Source organism: Lampetra planeri, chromosome 30 (genome assembly GCF_965212315.1).
Source record: "Lampetra planeri chromosome 30, kcLamPlan1.2.h2, whole genome shotgun sequence".
NCBI lineage: Eukaryota > Metazoa > Chordata > Hyperoartia > Petromyzontiformes > Petromyzontidae > Lampetra > Lampetra planeri.
In genome coordinates this window covers 9,379,696-9,405,472 of record NC_136136.1, presented here as the reverse complement: position 1 = coordinate 9,405,472, position 25,777 = coordinate 9,379,696, and the positions used below count along the sequence as shown (strand labels likewise).

Here is a 25,777-nt window from a genome sequence, read left to right as displayed (position 1 = left end):
CAATGCGACGAGTTTGCCTTCAAACGAAGACGCGAGCCATAAATAAAGTAGCGTGACCAAACCAAGCCTGTGTCCTGAGCTGACACGGAGTTTGAGTCACCGTTAATGAGAACAGAAGACAAGTAAAATTGATGTTTCCTTTAATGGGAGGTGGCTGGGTGATCCAGAGGTCAGAGCACTGAGCTGGCAACAGCTGAGACCAGGGTTCGAATCCAGCCTGTGATTAAACCAGGTTCGTAAGGACAGTCAATTGATGCTCTTGGCCCATTCATCAATGCCTGTACACTGAAAAACCCACCCAATTAAATTTGTTTCTGTGCGTAGTTTGGCTACATTCTAAATCTGGGAATTAAACGTATCGGGTTGACTGTCCGGGTGGGAAAGCGTTACCCCCTGGTGTGGACCAGAAAACGTAGAAAGGATCTCAAGAGGAAGCCTCGTGATATCTGCTTCCTCGGGCCGTGCTGTGTGGACCAGAGTGTCACTACAAGTATCGGGGATCTCAGAAGCAGCTCTGTAATATCCGCTTCAGTGGGCCGTTCCCGAACACAAAGGGTTCCACCGCTCCGTGATAGATCTGAACAGATAATTTTATCTTGCGGCTCGGCACTCGACAGCGCGGTTGCGATAACTTTGTGGAAAATTATAAAGAGAATGCAAAGTTACGGTGAAGCACATCATTAATGCGCGGATCACCACTACGACTGCCACGACGCAAATGCAGTGAATTCACGAAAGCGCCAGATCGCGGCTTTGAAGTCTTCTTTCTGAATAACCGAGCTTCAAACTCACGTCAGCCAGCCCGGGACGCACAGCCTCAGCACGCATACCCCCAAAGAGCAGTCTGAATTGACGGTGCTGCATCTTCCTTTTCAAGCAAATGAAGCCAAATGGTACGAGCGAATCAATAATTGTCACCCGCACTTCACCAAGCACATAGCAGTGCAATCTCAACCCCACGATGCGAAACAAACTCCCGTTGCTGCACATGAAAGAGTTAAGGGAGGTATGAGAGGGGCATTCTTTTCCCCCAGTTTAGTGCTCAGAATGACTGGTGGGGGCTGGGGTAGATTCAGCGTGGATCAATGTTTCTCTAGTAAGTTGACCTTGAAAGAGGGGGGGGGGATTTGTGGGGGAGAGGAGGCGGAGGGAAGAGGTGCAAGTGAATACGCACACACACACAAGGATGTACACACACACACACAAGGATGTACACACATACACACACACACAAGGATGTCCACACACATACAAACACACACACACACAAGGATGTACACACACAAGGATGTACACACACACAAGGATGTACACACACACACACACACAAGGATGTACACACACAAGGATGTACACACACAAGGATGTACACACATACAAATACACACACACACAAGGATGTACACACACACAAGGATGTACACACACACAAGGATGTACACACACAAGGATGTACACACACACAAATACACACACACAAGGATGTACACACACACAAGGATGTACACACATACAAACACACACACACACACAAGGATGTACACACACACAAGGATGTACACACACAAGGATGTACACACACACAAATACACACACACAAGGATGTACACACACACAAGGATGTACACACACATACAAATACACACACACACAAGGATGTACACACATACACACACACACAAGGATGTACACACACACAAGGATGTACACACATACAAATACACACACACAAGGATGAACACACACACAAGGATGTACACACATACACACACACACAAAAGACAAAGAACCCCATACAGATTTTTACAGACTGTTGGGGAAAGTGCTATTCGCAGCAGACACCTGTATGGTGTGGCCAGCAACATGTCTGGCCACCTTTGTCTCCCCACTTCTGATTTGTACACACTGCACCAGGTACTTATTTAAAGCCATGCTGACCTAGGGGAGGTCCAAGACTGGTTGATATATTACTTGCACCTTTGGGTGCAACTCAACCATCTATGACAACGGTCCATGGAAGTGGGTATCACTGAGCTAATGCCGAATCCATTGAAGTTACCTTTTTCTTTTTTTACCCGTGCACCAGGGGGCACAAACGTTCTCACCCGCTTGGTCACCGAGAGTATGTTCATCGCGCGACAGCCAAATCAATATACAGTAGAACCTCGGAGATCGAATGCACCAGAACTCGAACAAATCGGTGTTCGAACAATATTTCCGAACATTTTTTCCCCCCGGAAACCGAAGAAAATTCGGAGGTCGAACGGCCAATCGCGACTTAAAAGAATCTGTACGGCTGAGACGCGTATAGCCAGCGTGCATGACGCTTGCCCAGACAAAGGTTTTACCGTATGAGAGGCAGAAACAAACCTCTTTAGATAAGTTTTTAGTCAGAAAGAGCTCAAGTGACTCACAGTTAGTGGCAGAAAAGAGGCACAAAAGAGAAAGAACCCCAGAAGGGCAGTTACCCGACATTATTATGGAAGGGGACTCCCCTTCCAAACAATAACACCACTACCTCCTCCTCCTCACCACCTTCCACTGAAGTCATCAACTCTCCTTACTACAGGTAAAGTGAAGTTCAATGTTCTTTTATTTCATATATTTATTCATTTATTCCATTTATTTATTGTTTCTTGATTTTTTTATGATTTTATGCATGTAATTACTGTAAACTTCGTGTAAAATGCTTTATAATGAGAGATTTCTTGTGTCTGGAACCAACTAATGTCATTTACATTAATTCTTATGGGGAAAACGAATTCGGTGTTCGAACAAATCGGTGTTCGAATGGCCTTCTGGAACGAAGTAAGTTCGATCTCCGGGGTACCACTGTATATCATTCTCAGAGCTGTTTATTAATTAAGTGAAAACCCAAATCTAATATGTCGGAGGTATTTTTTTTATGTAGTCATTGGTGATTGGGTTGAGACCATCGACTCAATACCACTTGAACACTCAGTTTAATCTGTTAAAACTATAAACTATGTATTTTTTATATTACCAGGTAAGGCCCACTGAGCTGTCTAACTCTTTTCCAGAAGAGACCTGGACGCAAATGATAGGTCCACAAAGTGGCTTCTCATGTGGAACTTTACACCAGCCAAATATCCTAAACGCATGTTGATTCTAAATTTAGAGGGAAAAACCGGAGCACCCGGAAAAAATATCCACTCGACGACGGGGAGAGAGACACGCAAACTCCAAATATAGAGTGGGCGTCAAGGTCGGGATCGAACCCACGACCTCCTGAATACCATGCGAGGTGGTTAATATCTCTTGCGTCTGCCTGGATTCGAACCCAGAGACTCAGCGGTGGGCGGCGGCGACGGATCGGTACTCTGACCTCTGAGCCACCCAGCCACCTACGGCGTCGTTTACAAAATAATAATTATTCCAGAACCAATCAAACCTTGCGTTATGTAAAGCACGGGCCGCCGTGCGGGTTAGTGGGAGCCCGGCTCGCCGAGGTGCCGCGAGGGTACGTTTGAAGGGTAATTTTGTGACCCCGGTCGAAAACTAATTTCATTTAATTTTTTTAAGCCTAAACAAAAAAAATCAACGCTCGCGAGTGATTGCCGCTTGCAAAATTGATGGACAGGTTATGACGCATCTAATGTGGTTGCTTAGCAATGAACAATGAGCACTTTCAAGAATGTAAAGCACGAATGTAAATCCACAGGCATGCCAAAGACAAACACACATACACACGTACACAAGAACAAAGGCACCCATGTATAGTCATATGGACTGAATAGAAAGGCCCCGTCAGTGAGCATCTATTGCAGATGGCGTGGCACACATGGGTGGGAAAATGTAGTGCACGATGCCCGTTCACCTTCGTTTCCCCAGTACTGATATTTACACACTCATTTACGGCCGAGTCAACCTAGCAGAGGCACAGGACCGGTAAAGAAATCGCTCGGCATAAGTTGTTCACCATGACCGGGAATGGAACCTAGGTCACTGTGCTTAGATTGCAGCATGCTACCCACTACCCCAAGATAATAATCCCCTGTATAGCCTTAACAGGCGTTTGGGGCAAGTGCTGTCACCAAGCACCTATGAAGGCTGGCGCGGTACACGAAGGGAAGGATGGTCGGCATCACGCCCGACTGCCTTTGTCTCTTCAGTGGCGATATTTACACACCGCACCGGGTACTCATTTGAGGCCAAGTTGACCCAGGGGAGGCCAAGGACCAGTTCAGATAATCGTCACTGGTATTGGCCGTGAGCGGGAATCGAACTCGAATTGATGGGTTCGTAGCGCAATGCGCTAACCGGTGCACCACCACTCCCCCCCACATGCAAACACGCAGGCGTACGCTACATTTAAACAAGACTCAACGTACCACGCAGGTGCAGACACACACAAACGCACACATCAATTACACAAAACACATGCTGGATCACGGAACCAAAAAAAATCTGCGAAAGCCATCTGGTCCTTCAATATCACACCAATATATAAAGGATATTTTCACATTTTATATTTAGTGTAGGACCGAAGTAACTAAAACCTATTTCAAACTGAATAGAAAATGCACTGGGTATCACAAATGAAATACACATTTGTACGTATTAAGTGCGCCCTGCTTGACTAAGCCAAGCGGGGCGCTTCCGGGTGTTTCCTAGTGACCTGGGGGTCGATCTGAGAAGCCGCCGCTCGGTGGCAGCTGGTTTAACGGTGACCTTCGAACTCAACCTGATGTTTGGCGTCAAAATTAGTGCCTCGAGCAATCCATCAGCACGGACGAAGAGAGATGTGCGCGCGAGCAGCCATACGTGCGAAAACGGGCAAGCACTGGGACTACCCCCACCGCCAACCCACCCACCCCCCCCCCCCCTGTTCGCAGGACCGGGCTAGCCACCCGGGTTCCAATGCTGAACCCGATTCTCGTCCGATATTGGTAGCGGGAACGTTTGTAATGCGAGAGCGTGGAAGTATAAAAGATAATTCCGCCTGAAAATGCGGGGCGAAAACAATGGAGCACATGGTCGATCGTCGACTGCCCATCAAGGCCTTTGAACGACGCGGCACCATCGCGATTCAACAGCTGACAGCCAGCGCCGTTGAATGGCTAAATAACCCAAGCATCAATTTATAGCGAGTGTTTGCAATTCCAAAAATCAGTTGCTTATCTCTGAAGCACACCACACAAGAGAAGAATGGGCAGTGATGGGGAAGGTGGCTTCTAAAACCTAATGTCCCGAATTAATTGACTACTCAACATATTCGGAAGTAAAGTAACATAGTTCCGTATTTCAGGTTTTTAAAGTGATATAATTGAACTAGTTACTTGTACGTTTACGTTCTTGGAATTTGCGCGAATCATGTTGATTTAAATCCAGTCGGGTGGCACTGTGCGTGGAGTGCTTGATCACAATTGAAATGGTCCAAGTTTAATTCCTGGTCAGGGATCATCACTCCTGAGGTTGATAAAATGAGTGGCACCTTGTCGGGAGCTTGTAAGCGATTGAGGACATGAGCGAGCGAGCGAGCGAGCTAATGGAAGAGTGAACAAGCTTGTGAGTGGGTGATTTGGTGAGTGAATTAACACGTGAATAATTAAGTCAGCAGGCGACAGAGGGAGCATGTAAATGAGCGAGTGAATGTGTTTGTGAGTGAAGTGAGGAAGCGAGTGAGCGAGCACTCTTTTGTAGAATTAATGAGTGCAGGAGTGAATAAACGCGTGACCGAGCGAGTCAGAATCTGAATCTTTTTGTGTTTCGTATTTGAATGGCTTCGTCATTTTGGTCACCCAGGTAACTTTTGCAAATGCCACTCATCCTTGTCGCCCCTCGAGTTCCCGTCTGGTTATACAGAGCAAACTTGGGATCACAATCAGAATATTTATTTTGACTGCAGGAGGAATCTGATGAACTATAAAGCTCCTTTTCACAGATGTCCAGTAGGGGCAGGTCAGAAAGTTACAACAACAAACAATACAAAAGTATTAGAAAGGTAAGAAATTCACTAAAAATATACATCTATGTTTATTTTACCAGGTAAATGCAACTCAGCTATTAGCTTCGTTTTCAGCAGGGCGACCTGGCCATAAATGACAGTTCAACGAAGTGGCTTATCAAGCGGAAAACTTATAGCAGCCAAATAATCTCAAAGCATGTTTAGATTAATTAGTTAGATAGTGAGCGCTCAATAAAATTAGTGCGTGCGAGCCCGTGTGCGAGTGAGTGAGACAAGGAGTGATTCAATGCGCAAGTTGAGCAAGCGAGAGTGTAAGTGAATTGGCGAGTCGGTAAGCGTGTAGGGAGGTAGTAGCAAGCGAGCCAGGGGTACGGGTTGGTGAACGTCGCTCGTGAGTGATGCCGTTTGTGAGCACACCTTCCCGGGGAGACGCCTCCGCCCCTTCCGGATGCTCCGCGCCGCCACTCCCGGCAGGCGGCTCAATCGTGCGTGGAACCCTGAACGTGACGATGCACGCACACAAAGACAAAGGTCCCCCATATAGCCTTAACACCGTTGGGGCAAGTGCTGTTAGCGAGCACCTATGGAGGCCGGCACAGCACACGAGGGGGTGGGTGGCCAGCGCCACGCCGGGCCGCCTTTGTCTCCCCAGTGCTAGCGATGTTTACACCCCATACCAGGTACTCGTTTGAGGCCGAGTCGACCTAGGGGAGACGATTATTTGAGCGGGAATCAAACTCGGGTCGCCGGGTTCGGAGTGCAGTGCGCTAACCGCTACCCTCCCACTGCACACACACACACACGGACTGTTGCGGCAAGAGCTGTTAGCGAGCACCTACGACGGGGTGGGTGGCCACGACCACGCAAGGCCCGCTGTCTCCCCAATGCTGATGCTTGCACACTCACTTAAGGCTGAGTTGTACTAGGGGAGGCCCTGAACCGGTTCAGATATTGGTTACCAATGTAAAATGTGCAAGAGGGGGAATCGAACTCGCAGTGGCGGGTTCGCAGCAAAGTGCGCTAACCAGCACAATAATGCTCAACCCATACATGGACGCACACATACGGATGCATGGAATAATTACATTTTAATCTCATTTAATGATTGTTTTGTTACGTACCATGTAACATAGCTGTATGTATTATTTCGCACGTGGGTGGAGGCATGCCAGAACCAGGATTCAAACCCAGGTGTACAAGGCTCGCAGGGCGAGGGCGGTCCCCTTCCACTGCCCCCCCCTGCCCCCCCCATTAGCGCACAGCCCATGCCAGCGTAGAGGGCAGAGAGGAGACGGTGGTGGCGGAGGGCCTGGGGACGGAGCGGCAGAGCCTCCATGTGTTCCCCGACGGGGCTGGGATCACATCTGTAGTCGCTGGTTGAAGCCATCTGCCCCCTGTGCTGGTCTGCATAGCCGCAGGGTCCAGGGTGCGCCGCTGTGCATGCACGTGTGTGCTGGTGTGTGTGCACTCACTCGTGTACGACGATCACGATGATGATGACGACGATAACCACGCCGGTTACTCGCTATTTGAAAAATTAAAGCGTCTCTCCAATCAAAGGGGCAAGGGACAGAATTCGTCTCTGCTGGCGGTGCTGAGCCGGTGGTGGAAATTCCACATTCGTGTGGCGGGCAGTCAGGGAGCGGTTTAGTTTCATAGGACGACCACTTTTTACATGGTGGTAGTTAAATTATCGGCTCATACGTATTGGCTCAGAACTGTTAGTGAAGATGAGCACCACCCAATACCTGCGACAGCTCCCCGTGATGGTTATGACATCAGTAGATGATGTCTCATGCAGATGATAATACGAATTATGCTGCTGCCGATTTTAATCATGGCGATACAGATGTTGTTATTATCACACATTCAAGACCACCGACATGATGATCAGGATGATGGTGATGTCATCGCAATCACCATCGTCACCACCATCGTCGAGGGAAAGACGGGAGCCTTCACGCGGCCCACGACGAACGCCATCAACGCGGCGACCAAACATTGATCGCCGATCTCCTGGTCACCCAGAGCAACGACACACCGTCATTGCCACTGCCCCCGCCTACCTCTGTGCCCCGTGCGGGAGAGCAGGGGGAATCCGCCAGCGAGGAGGCTGTGCAGGACGGGGTCTCCTGCGTCGCGGTGCGCCGGCGGGGCGTGCAGCTCCCGCGGCCGCTGCCACCATGGCGGCACGGCCCCCACGCCGGGGCCCACCTCGCGGTCCGTCTCGCCGAACCAGTCGCTCTGCTCGTCGTCGGCTGACGGGGGCCGGGAGATGGGCGACGGCACAGGGTGGGCGGATGGGGCAGGTGGGAGAAGAGGGGGGGGAATGAGAATCGGCACACACACAAAGACAAATGTCACCCACGTAGCCTTGTAGAATGTTGCAGCAAGTGTTGTTAGCGATCATTTATGGAGGCCGGCATGGCGCACAAAAGGATTGGTGTGGCCAGCACCAGGCCCGGCTGCTTTTGTTTCCCCATTGGGCCCGTTTATACACGACACCCAAGTACTCACACAAGGCTGAAACGACCTAGTGGAGGCCAGAATCGGTTTAGAAAATCACTCCCGATAACCACTCGCCACTGCTGTTAGCCGTGGTCGGGAAGATAACTTGGGTTTCCCGGTTGCTAGTGCAGTGCATGAAGAGCACGCAGCCACCACGTGCCCACACACTCGCAGCTCTCACCTTGCCGGCCCTCGTCATTGGTGTAAAGCCCCGCGTCGCTGCTGCCCAAACTGCTCGTGTCGCTGGTGTGAGGAGGTGAAGGTTTGTGGGAACAGATGCAGAAGTGACACATAAGTTACTCGACATCATCACAAAAAGAATAACCTCCGTGCTCAATTTTCATGGGTCCGAGAGGCGCTCGTGGGTTATAACACCGTGGGATTACGAGATATGCCGACGGCTTGGGAAGTCCTTCATCCACCAGTAGATTAAGTATGGTTAAAGATGAACTTGTACTTTTACAAGTGTTCATGCACATGCGTATCCGTGTGTCCTGTCCGTTTGGCTTCACATTTTGGTTTGATATATAGAGTTTTTTCTTATCTAAATCTGATATCTATGTAGTAACAGAAGACAAACACATTCCTGCAGAGGGAGCTGGTAGGAACGTTGGGTTGCTCGGTCAATGGCCAGGGTCAACGGTGGCGTGGTATATTCCGCAAATATGCCCAACTGTGAGGGCGGGCACAAGCCGGCGTGAGTAGGTTAAACGTTGAGTTTATAAGGGCACCATGGGGTGACCAGCCCCTCCCCACCCAGCCCCTCCCCACCCAGCCCCTCCCCACCCAGCCCCTCCCCACCCTCCCCACCCAGCCCCTCCCCACCCTCCCCTCCCCACCCAGCCCCACCCTCCCCACACAGCCCCTCCCCACCCTCCCCTCCCCACCCAGCCCCTCCCTCCCCACCCAGCCCCTCCCTGCACGACGGACACAATAATCCCCTGTGGGCTGGTGTAACCAGGAGGTTCCTACCAGTATGAGATAAGGCAAATACTGCACGATTATTCAGATGAGACAGAAGGGAGTTATTAGGAAATTTACACATTTAACAGCGACAAGAGAAATATGCACCGAATTAAAATCTTTATGAACAGCGTTCACCTTATCGCACTGTAATCTGCGACTACATATCTGCCATCACACATCTCTGTCTCACCTGCACCTATTTGCTCCAAATTCACTTAATCTCCAGTCTCTGCCTTTCATTATGAAAATCGACATTCCAATGTGCCCAGGAGTTAAAGTTTTCAATCGGTGTACATTACTTGCTACGGCACATGGATCAGAAACATTAACACTGAAAAATGAAACGGGACTCAAAAGTGTGCAAAGTGTGGAAATATATAACGACTGACAATACATAAAGAGGTAATCACGGACCACAAAACAAACACGCGCGTGTGAGATATATCATTTGGATGATTAACGCTTTCCCATTCCTAAACGAATGCAATTTGCAGGGTGAGTCCCGTTCACTACTGAATCTCGGAACGCGCGAGCGGTTGAGCATTAATTTTATTTAGAGGCATAGCGCCGTTGTTTTTAAAGATATTGTCCTCACCGCAGAGAACTGTAGTGACAGGACTGCACTCTATGATAGCGGGTGCCAAACTGTGCCACACGCCTTCCCATACGGCCTTGTGGGAGCATTGGTATCGATAAAATTAGCGGGCTTTATTTTTCTCCCGGTTACATTTCGATGACGAACACGTAAATTTCACCTGATGACGATTGCTTGTGTTGCAATCGAAACGTCGTGAGAAATGTATTGTTTTATTTTCATTATTTTATTATTTCCGTTCTATGTGACTTTACCGAAAGAACCAAGAATATGATGTACACGTACTTCATCCGAACGGAAATCGGAAGAAAAACTGATGACGTGCCGGACGTCATCGGAATGAGAAAGGATTAAGTAAAGTGGACTTGGGCAGATCACACTCATGGAAAGAAAGGTCGGTGACATAGCCTAGTGGTAGCGCGTTCGCCACTTGTTACAGAGGTTTAGTCTAGATTTGAAGTTTTCGTGACTGCAGGGATCCATACTCTTTGGTTCTTTCGGTAAAGTTACATAGGTAGAAAATTAATTAAATCACGACGTTTCGGGTGCAACACAAGCGTCCGTCATCAGGTTGGACAACCACAGCATTTGTTTCTTGCTGTGGTTGTCCCACCTGATGATGGATGCTTGTGTTGCGCCCGAAACGTCGTAATTCAATTTATTATATTTTATACCTACGTGATTTTACCGAAAAAAACAAAGAGTACAGACGTTTATTGTTTGAATCTAGTGGCAGCCCTGGTTATTACGGAGGTGTTTTAATAACCATGAAAAAAAATCTGCTCCGTCTGCCCTACAGTGAAAGTTAAAGATTCTGTGACATCATTCAAAGAGAAGACCATCGTGTGCTCGCGTCATGGTACTAATTTACCAAACATTAAAAATTACTTGCAAATTTCTCAAACGGAAAATACATTGTAATCAACGTCGCTCCTACAAAAGAAAACTTGCCAGAACTCTCCTGCAAAAAAGAGTCATGATATTCCGTGAGGCTTTCCTGGGTAAACAAGTGTAGCAATAAAGATGACCGATAGATGTGGCAGGTGCCAGCATGGTAGGAAAGGAGGGGACACGTCAGAGAGGAGGTTCAGCAATGAGATCAAACTTGTGTGCAGGAGATCAAACTCGGACTGTTGCATTGTGGAGAATGGTGGTGCATGGCTGACGACAGTGAGAATGATGAAAGAGAGAGATGCCCCGACAAGGCAGAGGACATCCACCCCAAGGGCCCAGCACCAGCTGGCGTACCCGTCGCTCATGTTGTCATCCGAGTTCTTGTTGCCGTCGTCCTCCTCGCAGTCCATCCCGTCGCGCCCGCCGCTGGCGCCCGCCGTTTCACGCATCGCTCCTCCCAGCTCGGCGTCCTCCCCCGTCTCCACGACGACGCCCTCGTCAGTTCCCTCGGCCCCCGCGCCGGGGGGCCCCCTGGCCCCCCACTCGACTCCCACTGCCCCTCTGCTGCTGCCGCCGCCGCCGCTGCCACCACCCCGTGCCAATCGCAGCTTCTTGTGGTGGCGCCACGCCGCCATGCCTGTACCAGCAACAAACTCACCTCGTCATTCATCAGAATCATCAGCCATTGGCTATCCGCTGCTGGATAGACAATGGCTAAAGGACTCCCGTCCATCTCACGCCGTCATCATAAAATTACAACACAGTTCGGGTTTATATAGCATCTACAGACTACTCGCAGAGTGCCACTACACTTTGCAGGATACGACTTAATTGCTACAACTCCGCTCACGCTGTTTAAGCTGCAGTGTTTGACACATTAAGCCTCCTCGCACCGCGTCGCATGCAATGCCTGAGCGAACGCAGCGCAGGACTCGGCTCATCACAAGATGAGAGAAGATGTGCGCAGATGATCCCCACCTACCGCGAGTGACGTGACCACATGTACGTGGAGCACAAGACGGCTTGCTTCGCACATTTTGTGTGAAATCATTAGTAACGCTGACTCGAAGAGTTCACAAATGACAGAGTAATCATTCACCTTTGATTTCAGCCACACTCAAATGTTTGATGCACCTCGAGTTAATGAGACAAAACGATAAACATGCTGAAAACGAGACAAAGAGAAGAGATCCTTGAACCGAATGGCCATGGGACACTTCATAGAATCACTGGGTTGGAGAGTAACCTGTCACATACCCAATATTGAGGAATGCCTCGTCAGATTCAAAGCCATTTTCACTTACTAACTCCACTCAAAGGCCGAGCTCCGGCAAAAAAAAACCAGGAATCGAAGATCCATTCATTTCCATTGGATTGGCTGGCAGCCACTTTAGCGGCACTGGGCGGCCGAGACCCGCGACGTTTACCCACGGAGCGTACCTAAGAGCAGGCCGGGTCCCATGTAGCCCCTGCCGGCCGATGCCACGGGGGGGCAGAAGGGTGGGTGCGAGCAGAGGGGGGGCTCGCTGGCCGTTGCCGTGGCAATGCCTCCCCGCGTGGTGGGGGTGGAGACGGCGGGGGGGTCGACGGCCATGCGCTTGACCTTGCGGCGCCGGCGGGTGGTGCGTCCTGGGCCGCTCTCCGGGAACGAGTCCGACTCGTGCCTGCATCGGTGACCGAAGGTGCAACACGAGCGCCTTGAGCATGTGGGCGGTGTCCGTGTGTGTGGGCAGTGTCCGTGTGTGCGAGTTTGCTGTGTGTGTGTCTGTAAGAGTCTGCTGTGTGCGAGTCTGCTGTGTGTGCGCTTCTATGGAGGAGGCTCGTGAAGGTCATTTGGAAGCAGTCGCCCTCCAACAACAACGAAGGGCAGAGGAGCGACGCTCACAACAATGAGCGGAGTGCCGGGTGGCTAAAAGGCAGAAAGTTGGCACAGCATGGGGCACAGTTGGGTGCATCTGCCAGTCATCTCAGTCAATCAACCCATGGCACCTGGGTCTGTCATGTGATCTCATATCAGCGGAGCCTTCGACACGTCACGTGGCCTCAAAGCGCACCTGGCCTGACACAGGTGTCGTGGTGACGTCACCGTCACTTAGTGGTGAATGGTGGGTATTTGTATTGGCGTGTGCAAGTCTGCGTGTGAGAGGCGATGACTGGACGTGTGAGGAGGTGCGTTGCATTGCTCTACAAGAGAACGTCGCATGACGCCGACAACACAATCGGGATTTTACTTGGGGGGGGGGGAAAAAATAATTTTCTTTCCAAAAAGCATCGGCAGTGCTAACAACGCGAGCGACTCGCCCACGATCGTTAGCACCACCATTATCATCACCGCCGCTCTCGTTGCCGTTTACCAGGAGTGGCGCGCGGGCACCAGCGTTGGCGACACCAGCACGGGGGACATGGCTGCGACGACGGTCACGGTGTTCCCTGGCGGCGCGCTCGTCGGCGGGCCGAGCGGGGCGGCCACGGCGCCGCACGGGCGCAGCGCTACGGCGTTGAGCGACGACGACGATGAGGCAGACGCCAGGCGCAGGCGGCGTGCGCACAGAGCCTCGTCCGAGTCGCTGTTCCCCGCCGTCGCGGCGGGCCCAGGCCCTGCGTGGCGAGAGCGGTACGGTCAAGGCAGCAGGGGCGGCGGCGGCGGCCATGACGGTCGCGGCGGTAGCAACGGTGACAATGCAAAAGAATGAAAGGTGAAACGCTCACCCCCACAGGCAGCCGCGATGTTGATGGCTGCACCGGTGCCCACGACAGCGACGTTAGAGCTACCGCTTTTACCCAACATCCCCTCCTCCTGGCTCGACTCGGAGCCCTCGCTCAGATACCCGCGTGCCGCCGTCGCCGACGCGGGTGGGCGCGCGAGCAGCGCCGGCGCCAGGTTCAGGGCGTGCTCCCCGCGCCGCTTGCGTCCCCGCCGCTTGCGCGCCTGCCGCCGAAGCTGCCGGGGGCTCAGGGCTCCGCCGGACGGTGGGGGCGGCAGAGGAGGCGGCGGCGGTGCCGGCGCCGGAGGGGGTAGACGACCCCACTCGATGGCAACGGCCCTCTCCTCGTCGTCCTCCTCGTCGTCCTCCTCCTGCTCTGGATCCTGCTCCTCCTCCGCCGCTGCCGCTGCTCGTGCCTTGTTCTGCGCCGACGTCTCCTCCAGAGCCGACGCTAGGTCGTGCACGAGCTCGTCCATGGCGCCGGCGGTGTTTTGGAGTATGACGTGTGACGGGTAATAGCGGTCCCTCTTATCGGACTACTTCAGGTAATCCTCTATTATTGTTATTCTGTGATCAGGTTAAGGGGTGAACGTCAAGTAATGAGTAATAAGATACTGATGCCTTTTTAAAAGTAACCCTGCCTGTCAGTGTCAACACTCGTGCTACTACACAAAGGTGCTTAATGCTTGGCTACTTTGCTTTTATTCAAAATATTCTTGCATTTTGCTCTTATGATACCGGGAAAATTCTATGACATTGCAATGTGCGTCAAACGCAATGTAAGAAAAATCAGTAAGAACACGTACGTGCAAATTTGGAATGAAATTCGACACCGCTGCATCGCTACGCACATAGAAAGAGGGCATGCATTCCACGTTTGCTCGTTGAATACTCAACTACGCACAAGGGTGGGCACAACGCACGCGTGCTTGGCGCTACATTCCCATGTTAAACGTATATACAACGGGTGAACGTTTATACGTTAAAACGCACCTATTTAAGGAGCCTATTTTAAATGCAAGGTTTTATTGGATTGAAAAAATAACCCTACCAATTGGCAAATACTGTTATAAAGTTTGCAGCATAAACAAACTACTTAATTTTGTTCGTGGCAAATACTGTGAAATGTAATGCTTCCTGCGAGTAAGCTTGAATTCCTCTATACTGGTTGTGGGGAAACTACACGTGCATGTGAGACGGACTTTAACCTACAACAACACTGGCTTGTAACAACTGTTTACGGTTTAAAGCTGACTTAAGGTGACATATGAGCTGGATCTCATATCTGTGGCTCCCGCGAGGAAGTCTTTGGGCGTTCAATCGACTTGTTCGTCAATCTGAATGCAGAAAACCCTGTTACAAACACACACAAAGTTGTATTAACACGTGCTCGTTTGCAACATACGCTTCGGCGTATACTTTAAAATCAAGCCACGCAGGGACCCCTAAAAGTGCGAAGAATAACCCAAAAGCCCTGCGCCTACTTCGTAGCCGTAAACCTGTACTGTTTACCCCGTATTCTTGTACAGTGAAGTTTTCAGGTCCATATGGCCGTACAGATGTTTCAATACGGGCACAATTATATTGTTTTGTCTTTTTGTTTGTGTTTCTCCCTTGTGATGTGACTTTGTAGGATGAACATTGTGATTTAAAAGGGCACGGGGTGACCAATAAGGTCTGAATTGGTTTGTAATAAGGTAGGGCACTCATTAAGGGGTTGACAGGTAAAAAGCGGTGTTGGTGGTGATGGTGGTTTCATACCTGTCAACCCAAACAGTTTACTCTGTATTCTGGTACAGAGGAATTTGAGTTTTCAGCTCCATACGGCGCAGAAACGTTTCAATACGGGCAAATAATACTAATTTGTCTATTTGTGTTTTTCTCTTGGGATGGGACTTTATAGGATGAACGTTGAGATTTATAAGGGCACGGGTAACCAATGAGGTGTGAATGGTCTGTGATAACGTAGGTACTGGTAAGGGCTTGAGAGGTATGCAACTCGATGGTATAATAGGCCTTGCTTGACCAGGTCAACAAAACCACTTTCATAACCACGATAGTGATCATGCTCTCTTAACCACCCAATCAAGTGCATTCACCCATACTCTTTGGTTCTTTCGGTAAAGTCACGTAGGTAGAAAAATAAAATAAATCACGACGTTTCGGGCGCAACACAAGCGTCCATCATCAGGTGGGAAAGCGTGGTCTGTTGCTGGGGTAGACTTTTAAAAGGCTTTTAATTAGTTTGTTATAAGATAGGCACTTTTAAAAGGCTTTTAATTAGATTCCTGCAGTCACGAAAGCTTTAAATCCAGATTGCATTCAACCACTCAAAAACCACACTGTTTTGAGCCCTCACAAACCAGTTTTAACCGCGCTCTGAGCATCTAATCACACTCGAAAACCACTCGCATAACCATCGTTTTAATGACACTTGCAAAGCTCCAAGCAGCCTTATTCACACGTTCAACCGCTTTAAACCACACTCTCCTCACCCAGTCTTAACCACACTCTCGTGATCATAACATTATCAACCGCAGTGAGCAACAACAATCTCACGGCGCTTGTGCCAGGCTAGGTGCACCTTCAATAACACACAAAGATCCCCCGTGTAGCCTTAACAGACTGTTAGTGAGCACCTATGAAGGCGCACGCACGAGGGGGTGGGTGGCCAGCACCACGCCCGGCCGCCTTTGTCTCCCCAGTGGCGATGTTTACCCACCGCACCAGGTACTCATTCGAGGCCGAGCCGACGTTTGTGCCACACAAACCGTGTGACTGACACACACACACCGTGTGACACACCGTGTGACACACCGTTTGACACACCGTGTGACACACACAGTGTGACTGACACACCGTGTGACTGACACACCGTGTGACTGACACACCGTGTGACTGACACACCGTGTGAATGACACCCACAGTGTGACTGACACACACACACCGTGACACACACACACACAGTGTGACACACACACACACAGCGTGTGACTGACACACACAGCGTGTGACTGACACACACACCGTGTGACTGACACACACACTGACACACAGTGTGTGACTGACACACACCGTGACACACACACCGTGTGGCACAAAATACGAACGCACACTCCATCATCAACAATCATCGGGCAGGCATCGCGCCTTCACGTCGCACGCGAGTCATTAGTGTCGCAGCAGCAGCAGCATTATAATCCCCAGTTCGTCACCAACAAACAAATCGCCTGATGTAGCCATGACCACGTTACATTAACGGGGGAGGTGTTGGCGGTGATGTTGTTGTTGTTGGTGTCTCTCTCGATCTCCAACACGAATCGTCGTCAGGCCGCGCTCGCGTCAACAACGCGACGCCTTCTTCCGTTACTGGCGTCGTTCTTGCGAACGCGATCGGCAACGCAATCAAGCGTTGCCTGTGTCACAACAACGACAACAACAAGGTGAAGCGCCGCCGCTGCGTCTCTCCCCCCTTACCGCCTCTCCGCTTCGTGCTCCGCTTGACGCTTCACGGAGGGGGGGGGGGTCCCTGAGAGGCAACGTGAGGCCGGGGCCGGCGCCATCTTGGGTAAGGAGAGACAGAAACATGTCGGCGGCCATCTTGGTAAGGGTGTGGGCGGGGTGACGTCACTGGCGGGCGACGTGAGAGCCCCCCCCCCCCTTTGCACACGTGGTGATATAAACAAGTTCGGCTCAGCAGCAGCAGCTGTAGGAGCAGCAGCAAGTTCAAGATCATTTATTAGGTGTAGCCCTGTGAGCCATTCGGCTCTTGAATCGGGTGCAACAAACAAAAAACATGAACAAGAAAACATCTTAAAGTGACTAAGTGCAAACAGAAAATCCAAGAAAAAACAGCAAAATATTGCAGAAAAAGCACCGTACATCAACACTGCAAAAATCCCAGTGGGATGCAAGTCAAACAACAACAACAACCACAAGACAACTTAGATTAAGGCCATCAGTCTAACTCTGTACTACAACAAACAAACATGGCCAAACCAAAAAACTTAGAAATTCACCAAAATAAAGCCATAAAAGCAATGAAACAGTGATCATATGAACTGTGACCGAATTTTCACAATAAACGACGCAACACAACATGTACTACCAAACTCTGCAGCCATAGCTGGCTGCATGAGTCACTCCACAACAGTAGGAGCATCAGTCGGGAGTATCAACATTTTTCAATGCAAGAGGCTTTCGTAACCACTGTTACCCATAACCCAAAGCCTTCACAACCCCACACGGTGTATTCGCTCGTATTAACTACAATAGGGGTAAGAAATGTTTGTTTTAAAGTGCGGCTTGTCACGCAGCAGCAGCTGTAGGAGCAGCGACCACTTACCCATAACCCATAGCCGTCACAACCCCACACGGTTTAATTAGCCAGTATTCTTCTTGTACAGGGAAATGGAGTTTTCAGGGCAGTACGGCGTACAGCCGTTTCAATAGGGGCACGGACATTTTTTTTTGTGTCTGTGTTTCTCCCCTGTGAATGGAACTTTGTCGGGTGAACGTTGAGATTTGTAAGGGCACGGCGTGACCAATCAGGGCTGATATGGTCTGTAAAAATTAACCCGTAAAAACAAAGTTTTTCACTATAAATCCTTTATATGCGTGGCATCGGTTTTATTTTATTATTCATTTCTGTTTTTCTTGAGTAAGCGTTTCATTTTTATCACATTGGTATTTTAAATTAAATATGACATTTTTTGTTTCCTAAAAGGTGGAAAATTTTGGAAAAAATTTTTCACGAAAATAAATTGTCACGCACAACGAGTCTGTGTGCAAAATGTCAGCTCGATTGGATCACGGGAAGTGGGTTAAAAAACGACCGAAAGATTTGCACGGTCGTAAGCGCGCAAGCAAGCAAGCAAGTGCACTTAATATAACGTATTTAAAAAGGTAAGGGGTGGACAGGTGTGATAATAGAGGGGGAAGGGTTTGCGGTGAGAATCGCGTGAATAGAAGTCGTGAAACTCGCCACCACCCAGACAGCCAAACACCCGGCGTGTTGGAGAGTAAACCCACTATGGGGCCGTCCATAAATGACGTCATGCGATTTTGGACGATTTTTGACCCCCCCCCCTCGTCACACGGCGTCACAAAAAACAGACCCCCCCCCCCCCTCAAATATGACGTCACAAAGCTCTACCCCCCCCCCCCAAATCATATTTCCATTTTGAATATAAAACATGCTTCAAATCGCTTTAAACTATTGTCATTGTAACGCGTATTTAATGTGGCGCTGCACTGACGTTGTAGGAGTGTTATAACAATTAGTGTTATAACAATTCTATATTTAAAGTTGCGCATTTGATGTGACGTCACATTTATCAAACCCCCCTCGTCACACACGTCTGACCCCCCCCCCCCCGAAAAAACCTAAGAGTATGACCCCCCCCCCCAGGTGCGTGACGTCATTTATGGACGGCCCCTACGACGTTTAAAATTCGAGTAACGCGACGTTTCGCAATGACAACAACCAACATCATCAGGCGACAGATTTGTGGAGAAATCCTCCTCCTGCTTCGTTCTTGAATAGATGGGATGAATGTGATTACATTCTATTTAGGATCGAGCGCCCTTCCCAGGCCACTTCACAACGCCAGCCGACGACGGTGCACAATGGGGCAAAAGGGGAGCAACGGGTGGGGTGGAGCGGTTGTCAGGGAGGTGATGGAAGGGAGGCTGAGCTGTCAACCCCTTATCAGTGCCCTGCCTCATTACAGACCAATTCAGACCTGATTGGTCACCCCGTGCCCCTTATACATCTCAATGTTCATCCTACAAAGTCCCATCACAAGGGAGAAACACAAATACAATTGGCCGCATTGAAACGGCTGTACGCCGTATGGACCTGATAACTGAAATTCCCCTGTACCAGAATACAGAGTAAACTGTATAGGTTGACAGGTATGAAACCACCATCATCACCAATAACAACAACCGCCATTCGCCACGAAGTGGCGGTGACATCACCACGACGCTTGTGTCAGGCCATGTGCACCTTGAGGCCACGTGAAGTGTCGAACGCCCGCTGGCAGGAGGTCACGGGGCAGACCCAGGTGCCACGGGTCGACTGACTGAGATGACTGAGATGACTGGCTGATGCACCACCTGTGCCCCCTACTGTGTCATCACCAACACCACCATCATCACCAACACCACCATCATCACCAACACCACCATCATCACCAACACCACCATCATCACCAACACCACCATCATCACCAACACCACCTTATACCGATAAACCCCTTAATCAGTGCCGACCTTATCACAAACCAATTCAGAGCTTATTGGTCACCCTGTGCCCTTTTAAATCTCAACGTTCATCCCACAAAGTCACATCACAAGGAAGAAACACAAACAAAAAGACAAAAAATTGTGCCCGTATTGAAACGCCTGTACGGCCGTATGGACATGAAAACTCAATTTCCCCGTACAGTAAAATCTTGGATTGCGAGTAACTTGGTCTGCGAGTGTTTTGCAAAACGAGCAATTTTTTAAAATAAATATTAATTTGATAAACGAGCGAGGTCTTGCAATACGAGCAGTACGTGTATACGCTTTGTCTGCCGAGCGTCACGTGATCACAACTGATATACGAGTGCTTTGATATACGAGTGCTTTGGATTACAAACACGTTTCCGGAACGAATTATGCTCGCAATCCAAGGTTTTACTGTACAACAATATGGAGCAAACCGCGTGGCTTGACAGCTCTGGGATGGAGAGGCAAGGCCTGAAGCTGCTGCTGCTGCTGCCGCAGGAGTAGGCAAGGAGGAGCAGGGTGGAGTGTGACGGTGTCAATGAGGGTGACAGATCAGTTCATTTCAGTTTCATTTATTTGGTGTAGCCCCGTGAGCCATTCGGCTCTTGAATCGGGTGCAACCACAACAAAAATATGACAAGATACATCTTAAAGTGACTACACGCAACAGAAAAATCCAGGAAAAATCAGGAAGTCTACCAGAAAAAGCACCGTATATCAATGCTGTGTGCAAAAATCCCAGTGGGATGCAAGTCAAACAATAACAACCATAAGACAATTTAGATTAAAGTGATCAGTCTAACTCTGTACTAAAACAAAACAAATATGGCTAAACCAAAAGTTTTCGAAATCACCAAAATAAAGCTATAAAACAATTTAACAACAGTGATCATAGGAACTGTGATTCAAATGTAACAATAAACGATCTACATAACATGTACGACCAAACTTTGCAGCCATAGCTGGCAGCATGAGTCACTCCATAACAGCAGGAGTATCAGTAGGAGTATCAAGATGAGTCCAACGTGGATGAGAGGTGGTTCGATTTTTTTACTGGTAGGAACCTCCTGGTTACACCAGCCCACAGGGGATTATTGTGTCAGTCGTGCAGGGAGGGGCTGGGTGGGGAGGGGAGGGTGGGGAGGGGCTGGGTGGGGGGGGTAGGGGCTGGATGGGGAGGGGCTGGGTGGGGATGGTGGAGAGGGGCTGGTTGGAGGGGGGCTGGGTTGGGAGGGGCTGGGTGGGGAGGGGCTGGATGGGGAGGGGCTGGGTGGGGCTGGGTGGGGGGGTGGGAGAGGTGGGGCTGGGTGGGGGGTGGGAGGGGTGGGGCTGGGTGGGGAGGGGCTGGTCACCCCGTGGTGCCCTTATAAAACTCAACGTTTAACCTACTCACGCCGGCTTGTGCCCGCCCTCACAGTCGGCCATATTTGCGGAATACACCACGCCGCCTTTGACCCTGGCCATTGACCTAGCAACCCAACGTTCCTACCAGCTCCCTCCGCAGGATAATGTGTTTCCTAACCCACCACCACCACCGAACCTTTTCCCTTCCCCCTTCCCAATATTGCCGATTAAACAAAACATGGCGAACGTTCACGCGACGTCGCCAACGTTACCCACACGGTGGGGTGACGTCATAGTCATGGGGGAGGGGGAGCAAGGAGCGGGGGGGGGCAGGGAGGGGAGCAAGGAGCGGGGGGGGGGGGCAGGGAGGGGAGCGGGGGCGCCGCGCACAGCATTGGAGGCTGGAGGTTGATGGTGATGGGTGGTTCCACTCTATAAACTAAACTTATAAACTCTGATTTACTTTAGCAGGTAAGGGACCACTAAGCGACACGTGAAGCGACCTGGCTATCACAAACGATAGCTCAACGAAGTTGGCGGCTTTTCATCGTCGCGTGGAAATTTACAGCAGCCGAATACTACTATACTCTTTGTTTTTAAATCCTTTATATTAAGTTCGCTTGCTTGCTTGCGTGCTTGCGTGCTTGCTTGCTTGCTTACGACCGTGCAAATCTTTCGGTCGTTTTTTAACCCACTTCCCGTGATCCAATCGAGCTGACATTTTGCACACAGACTCGTTGTGCGTGACAATTAATTTTCGTGAAATTTTCTTTCCTAAATTTTACACTGTTTAGGGATTTTTTTTTAAAATATTTAATTACCAATTGCTTAATGGTGGCAGACAATAATCTGACCCATCGGTGGCAGCCATCTCAAGCGAGAGGACGAGAGGACTCTAGCCGCTACGCATATAAAGGATTTATAGTGAATAACTTTTATTTTACGGGTTAATTTTTTAAATCCTTTATATTAAGTTCACTTGCTTGCTTGCTTGCGCGCTTACGACCGTGCAAATATTTCGGTCGTTTTTTAACCCACTTCCCGTGATCCAATCGAGCTGACATTTTGCACACAGACTCGTTGTGCGTGACAATTTATTTTCGTGAAAAAAAATTTCAAAAATTTTCCACTTTTTAGGAAAAATTGTTTTATATTTAATTTAAAATACCAATGTGATAAAAATGAAACTCTTACTCAAGAAAAACTGAAATGAATAATAAAATAAAACCGATGCCACGCATATAACGGATTTATAGTGAAAAACTTTGTTTTTACGGGTTAATTTTTTTAACGGTAAAGTCACGTAGGTGAAAAATAAAATGAATGCATGTGTTGCGCTCGAAACGCCCCTATTTGGACATCTGTAAACAAGAGCTTCATATCTCATCGAATTCCTCCTGCACTCTAAATAAACACATTCCTGCGGAGGGAGCTGGTAGGAACGTTGGGTTGCTCGGTCAATGGCCAGGGTCAATGGCGGCGTGGTGTATTCCGCAAATATGGCCGACTGTGAGGGCGGGCACAAGCCGGCGTGAGTAGGTTAAACGTTGAGTTTTATAAGGGCACCACGGGGTGACCAGCCCCTCCCCACCCAGCCCCTCCCCACCCTCCCCTCCCCACCCAGCCCCTCCCTCCCCACCCAGCCCCTCCCTGCACGACGGACGGACGGACACAATAATCCCCTGTGGGCTGGGGTAACCAGGAGGTTCCTACCAGAGTAATATTCTGACTGTGATCCCAAGTTTGCTCTGTGTAACCAGGCGGGAACTCTAGAGGCGACAAGAATGAGTGTCATTTGCAAAAGTTACCCGGGCGACCAAAATGACGAAGCCATTCGCATACGAAACACAAAATGCACAGCAATGAGACAAATAGAAATCAGAGCAAAAGTAGCCAAACGTAAATCATCGGGAAAAAAGCGCGTTACAGAAATATAAATTCTAGTCGTGCACAAACAATGCTAAATAAACTACATTTTTAGTTACAAAAATTGGCTTGAAATACTTTCAACAATAAAACATTCTAATATTGAGTTACAGAAACATCTAAGTAGGGTGATTATGTTATTGCACTCGTGTGTAAACAGACAAGGGTTGTGTGGGAGAACAAACTCAACGACCCTATTGAGCAGCAGTAAGAAAGAAAGACCTCTGGGCAGGAAGGAGGATTGTGTTAGCATGATTAGTCTAGCAGGCTGCGTGCCACTTACGATTAGGTTGTAAATATGTAAAAATCCAATAACACGGGTCCCTGATTTTGGTCAGAATGAGGCCTCACCTGTACCTTGTATGACAAAAATTGTTCAAGTAAATGCTGTGACTGACATGTTCCTTACAAATACGGATTACTGCTCTTTGTTACTGGTCATTTTGCCTTCTGGCCTGTGCTCGGCATCGGTGATTTTTAAAAAAAAATGCTGTCTCAAGACACCAACATCAATGCTGGGTTTGCCATTTGTCAGGACAGTGAAGGAAAAAGTATTGAGATGCCATCCATCAATTGGGAACACATCAATTCAATTCCTGTAGGTTCGCCCCAAAACCCCAGGAATCAGAGGTAGACTTATGAATCATGTCTTAATGATTCTACATGTACAACCATTTATATATTGCAATGGTGTCTGTCTTTTCTTTGGTAAATCTGTTTAAATCTATATTGTTGTGGTTCGGGAACATGGTTAGCGATTGGAGTTCAAATCCTAATTCTGCATTGACTTCACCCATCACATCTCTGTGCTTGATGAAGTAGGTGCCAGTCATATCGGCATGTGTAATTTCCAGCCACTGGCTCATGGCTACCAATGGAAATGACAGTCATTCCTTGCTTGGTTAGATAGGAAAATAAGATACTTTTTCACTTGGATTATTTTTGCATGCATGTATGTTGAACTTATTTCGCACCGTACGAATCCAACCGTCCTAATCGGAGGTGCACCCAGATTCAGATCTGTAAACTCGAAAGGTCCTATCATTTACCTCCCCGCTCCTGACTCCAGCTCTCTCGCCCGCTCCGAAGGCAACCCCCCACCGAGCCATCACCCAGAGACACGGCGGTGAGTAGAGCAGAGCTCCCAAAAGACTCGCCGTTCCCGCCTGCCTCCCTCCCTCTCAATTCTTCTTCCTCCTCCACACCAAGTCCCACAGCAGCAACCAGTCACCTCTTCACGCACCCCCCCCCCCCCCCCAATTCGACTCGCAAGCACGCGCGCAATTCAATTAGTCCAACGGGTGGCGATTGAGTTAGCGAGAGAGACCCATGGCTCTCCCGTGGGACTCCCAGAAGCTCACCGTCCCATCGCTCACGGCGCATTATCCTGCCTGGGGCCACCTCCTTCCCACAACAGCCCCACCAAGTTCCCCATTGCCCAGGCCGGCACGAAGCAGCGTGGTGACACTTGCAATCAGGGCGATGTGAAGCTAATGCAAGCTGACACCATAACGCGGAGAGAACATGCTGCACTCCTCAATACGCTGCACTTTATTTACTTATTTAGCTTTAATTTTTTTTAAACCGATGTCATTGGATTAGCACGTGGACCCACACCACGTTGCTGAGATTCCCCCCCCCACTCTCGCCATCCAACCCCTCCACCCTCGTCCAACCTTTATTCGTCGGTAACTTTTTTCGCTTTGTTTTACGTAGTGATTGTGTAATTCACTTGATCAAGCATCACGGTTGGAAGATTGTATGGCTTTATGCTGGCCAGGGCAAAATTATTCACATCATCATCATCATCACCGTCGTTGCCGTCAACAAAGCGTCAATCTCGACGATCATCTGGGGTGATCTACCCTAGATAAACAGTACCCAATGCTTGTTTGAGCGTGCAAACACTTTGACTTGAATTTGAGATGTTTAGTTCATACAGGATATTTGTTATTGTTGTTCCAAGTTATTTATTACACACTCATTGCTAAATTGATCACAATACCGCATTGTGTAATGTTTCTTAATGTTGAACATGGGATTGTACGGAATGCAATTTAAAACTTTTAACGGATTTCGTATGATTTAGTTTGAAATTGTGTCACAATGTTCAAGTTACAATCAGAAAGTAAATCCCAGTCGGGAGTCAATGCAGTCCATCATCCCTCTCGGGACGATAAAATATATACTACTTCGTGAATCCAACAGTGGTCATTCCATGGATAAACGTGCCACCACCATACAATCATAGATATGTCATAATTGTCTTAGGGCCACCAATAGAGATCAGTGTTGACTGATAATTTTTAAACAAAAACGATATAGCTCTATTCCAGAAACGACCTGGCCACAAATGATAGCTCAACGAAGTGGCTTATCACGTGGACATTTCTAGCAGCCACATACTCTAAACGCATATTATATGGAGGGGGAAACTGGAGGACCCGGAGAAAAATCCACGTGACCATGGGGAGAGAGACACGCAAACTCCAAATATACAGCAGCAGGTGTCACAGAAGGGATCGAACCCACAACCTCCTGTATACCAGGCGAGGAAGTTAACATCTCCCCTTTGCCTTGAAAGACTTTGCCTTGAAATGCCTGTGCAGTGCTGTATCTTGCTCCAATATTATT

General features: G+C 49.1%; 1 protein-coding gene across 3 annotated transcripts in view; it reads right to left on the bottom strand.

The window, feature by feature from the left end:
• Positions 1-17,189, bottom strand: part of GPATCH2L (G-patch domain containing 2 like) — a 35,047-nt gene extending 17,858 nt beyond the window's left edge. For 2 of the 3 annotated variants that reach the window (XM_078608713.1, XM_078608715.1), the window contains exons 1-8: positions 17,075-17,189; positions 13,602-14,950; positions 13,247-13,490; positions 12,333-12,556; positions 11,247-11,529; positions 8,619-8,680; positions 7,996-8,187; positions 6,347-6,426 (exon numbers count right to left, since the gene is read on the bottom strand). In XM_078608713.1, the coding sequence (XP_078464839.1) occupies positions 6,347-6,426; positions 7,996-8,187; positions 8,619-8,680; positions 11,247-11,529; positions 12,333-12,556; positions 13,247-13,490; positions 13,602-14,073 (1,557 nt within the window). In that variant the 5' untranslated portion in view covers positions 14,074-14,950; positions 17,075-17,189. The other variant, XM_078608714.1, reaches the window with a different exon arrangement.
• Between the last annotated feature and the right edge of the window lie 8,588 nt (positions 17,190-25,777).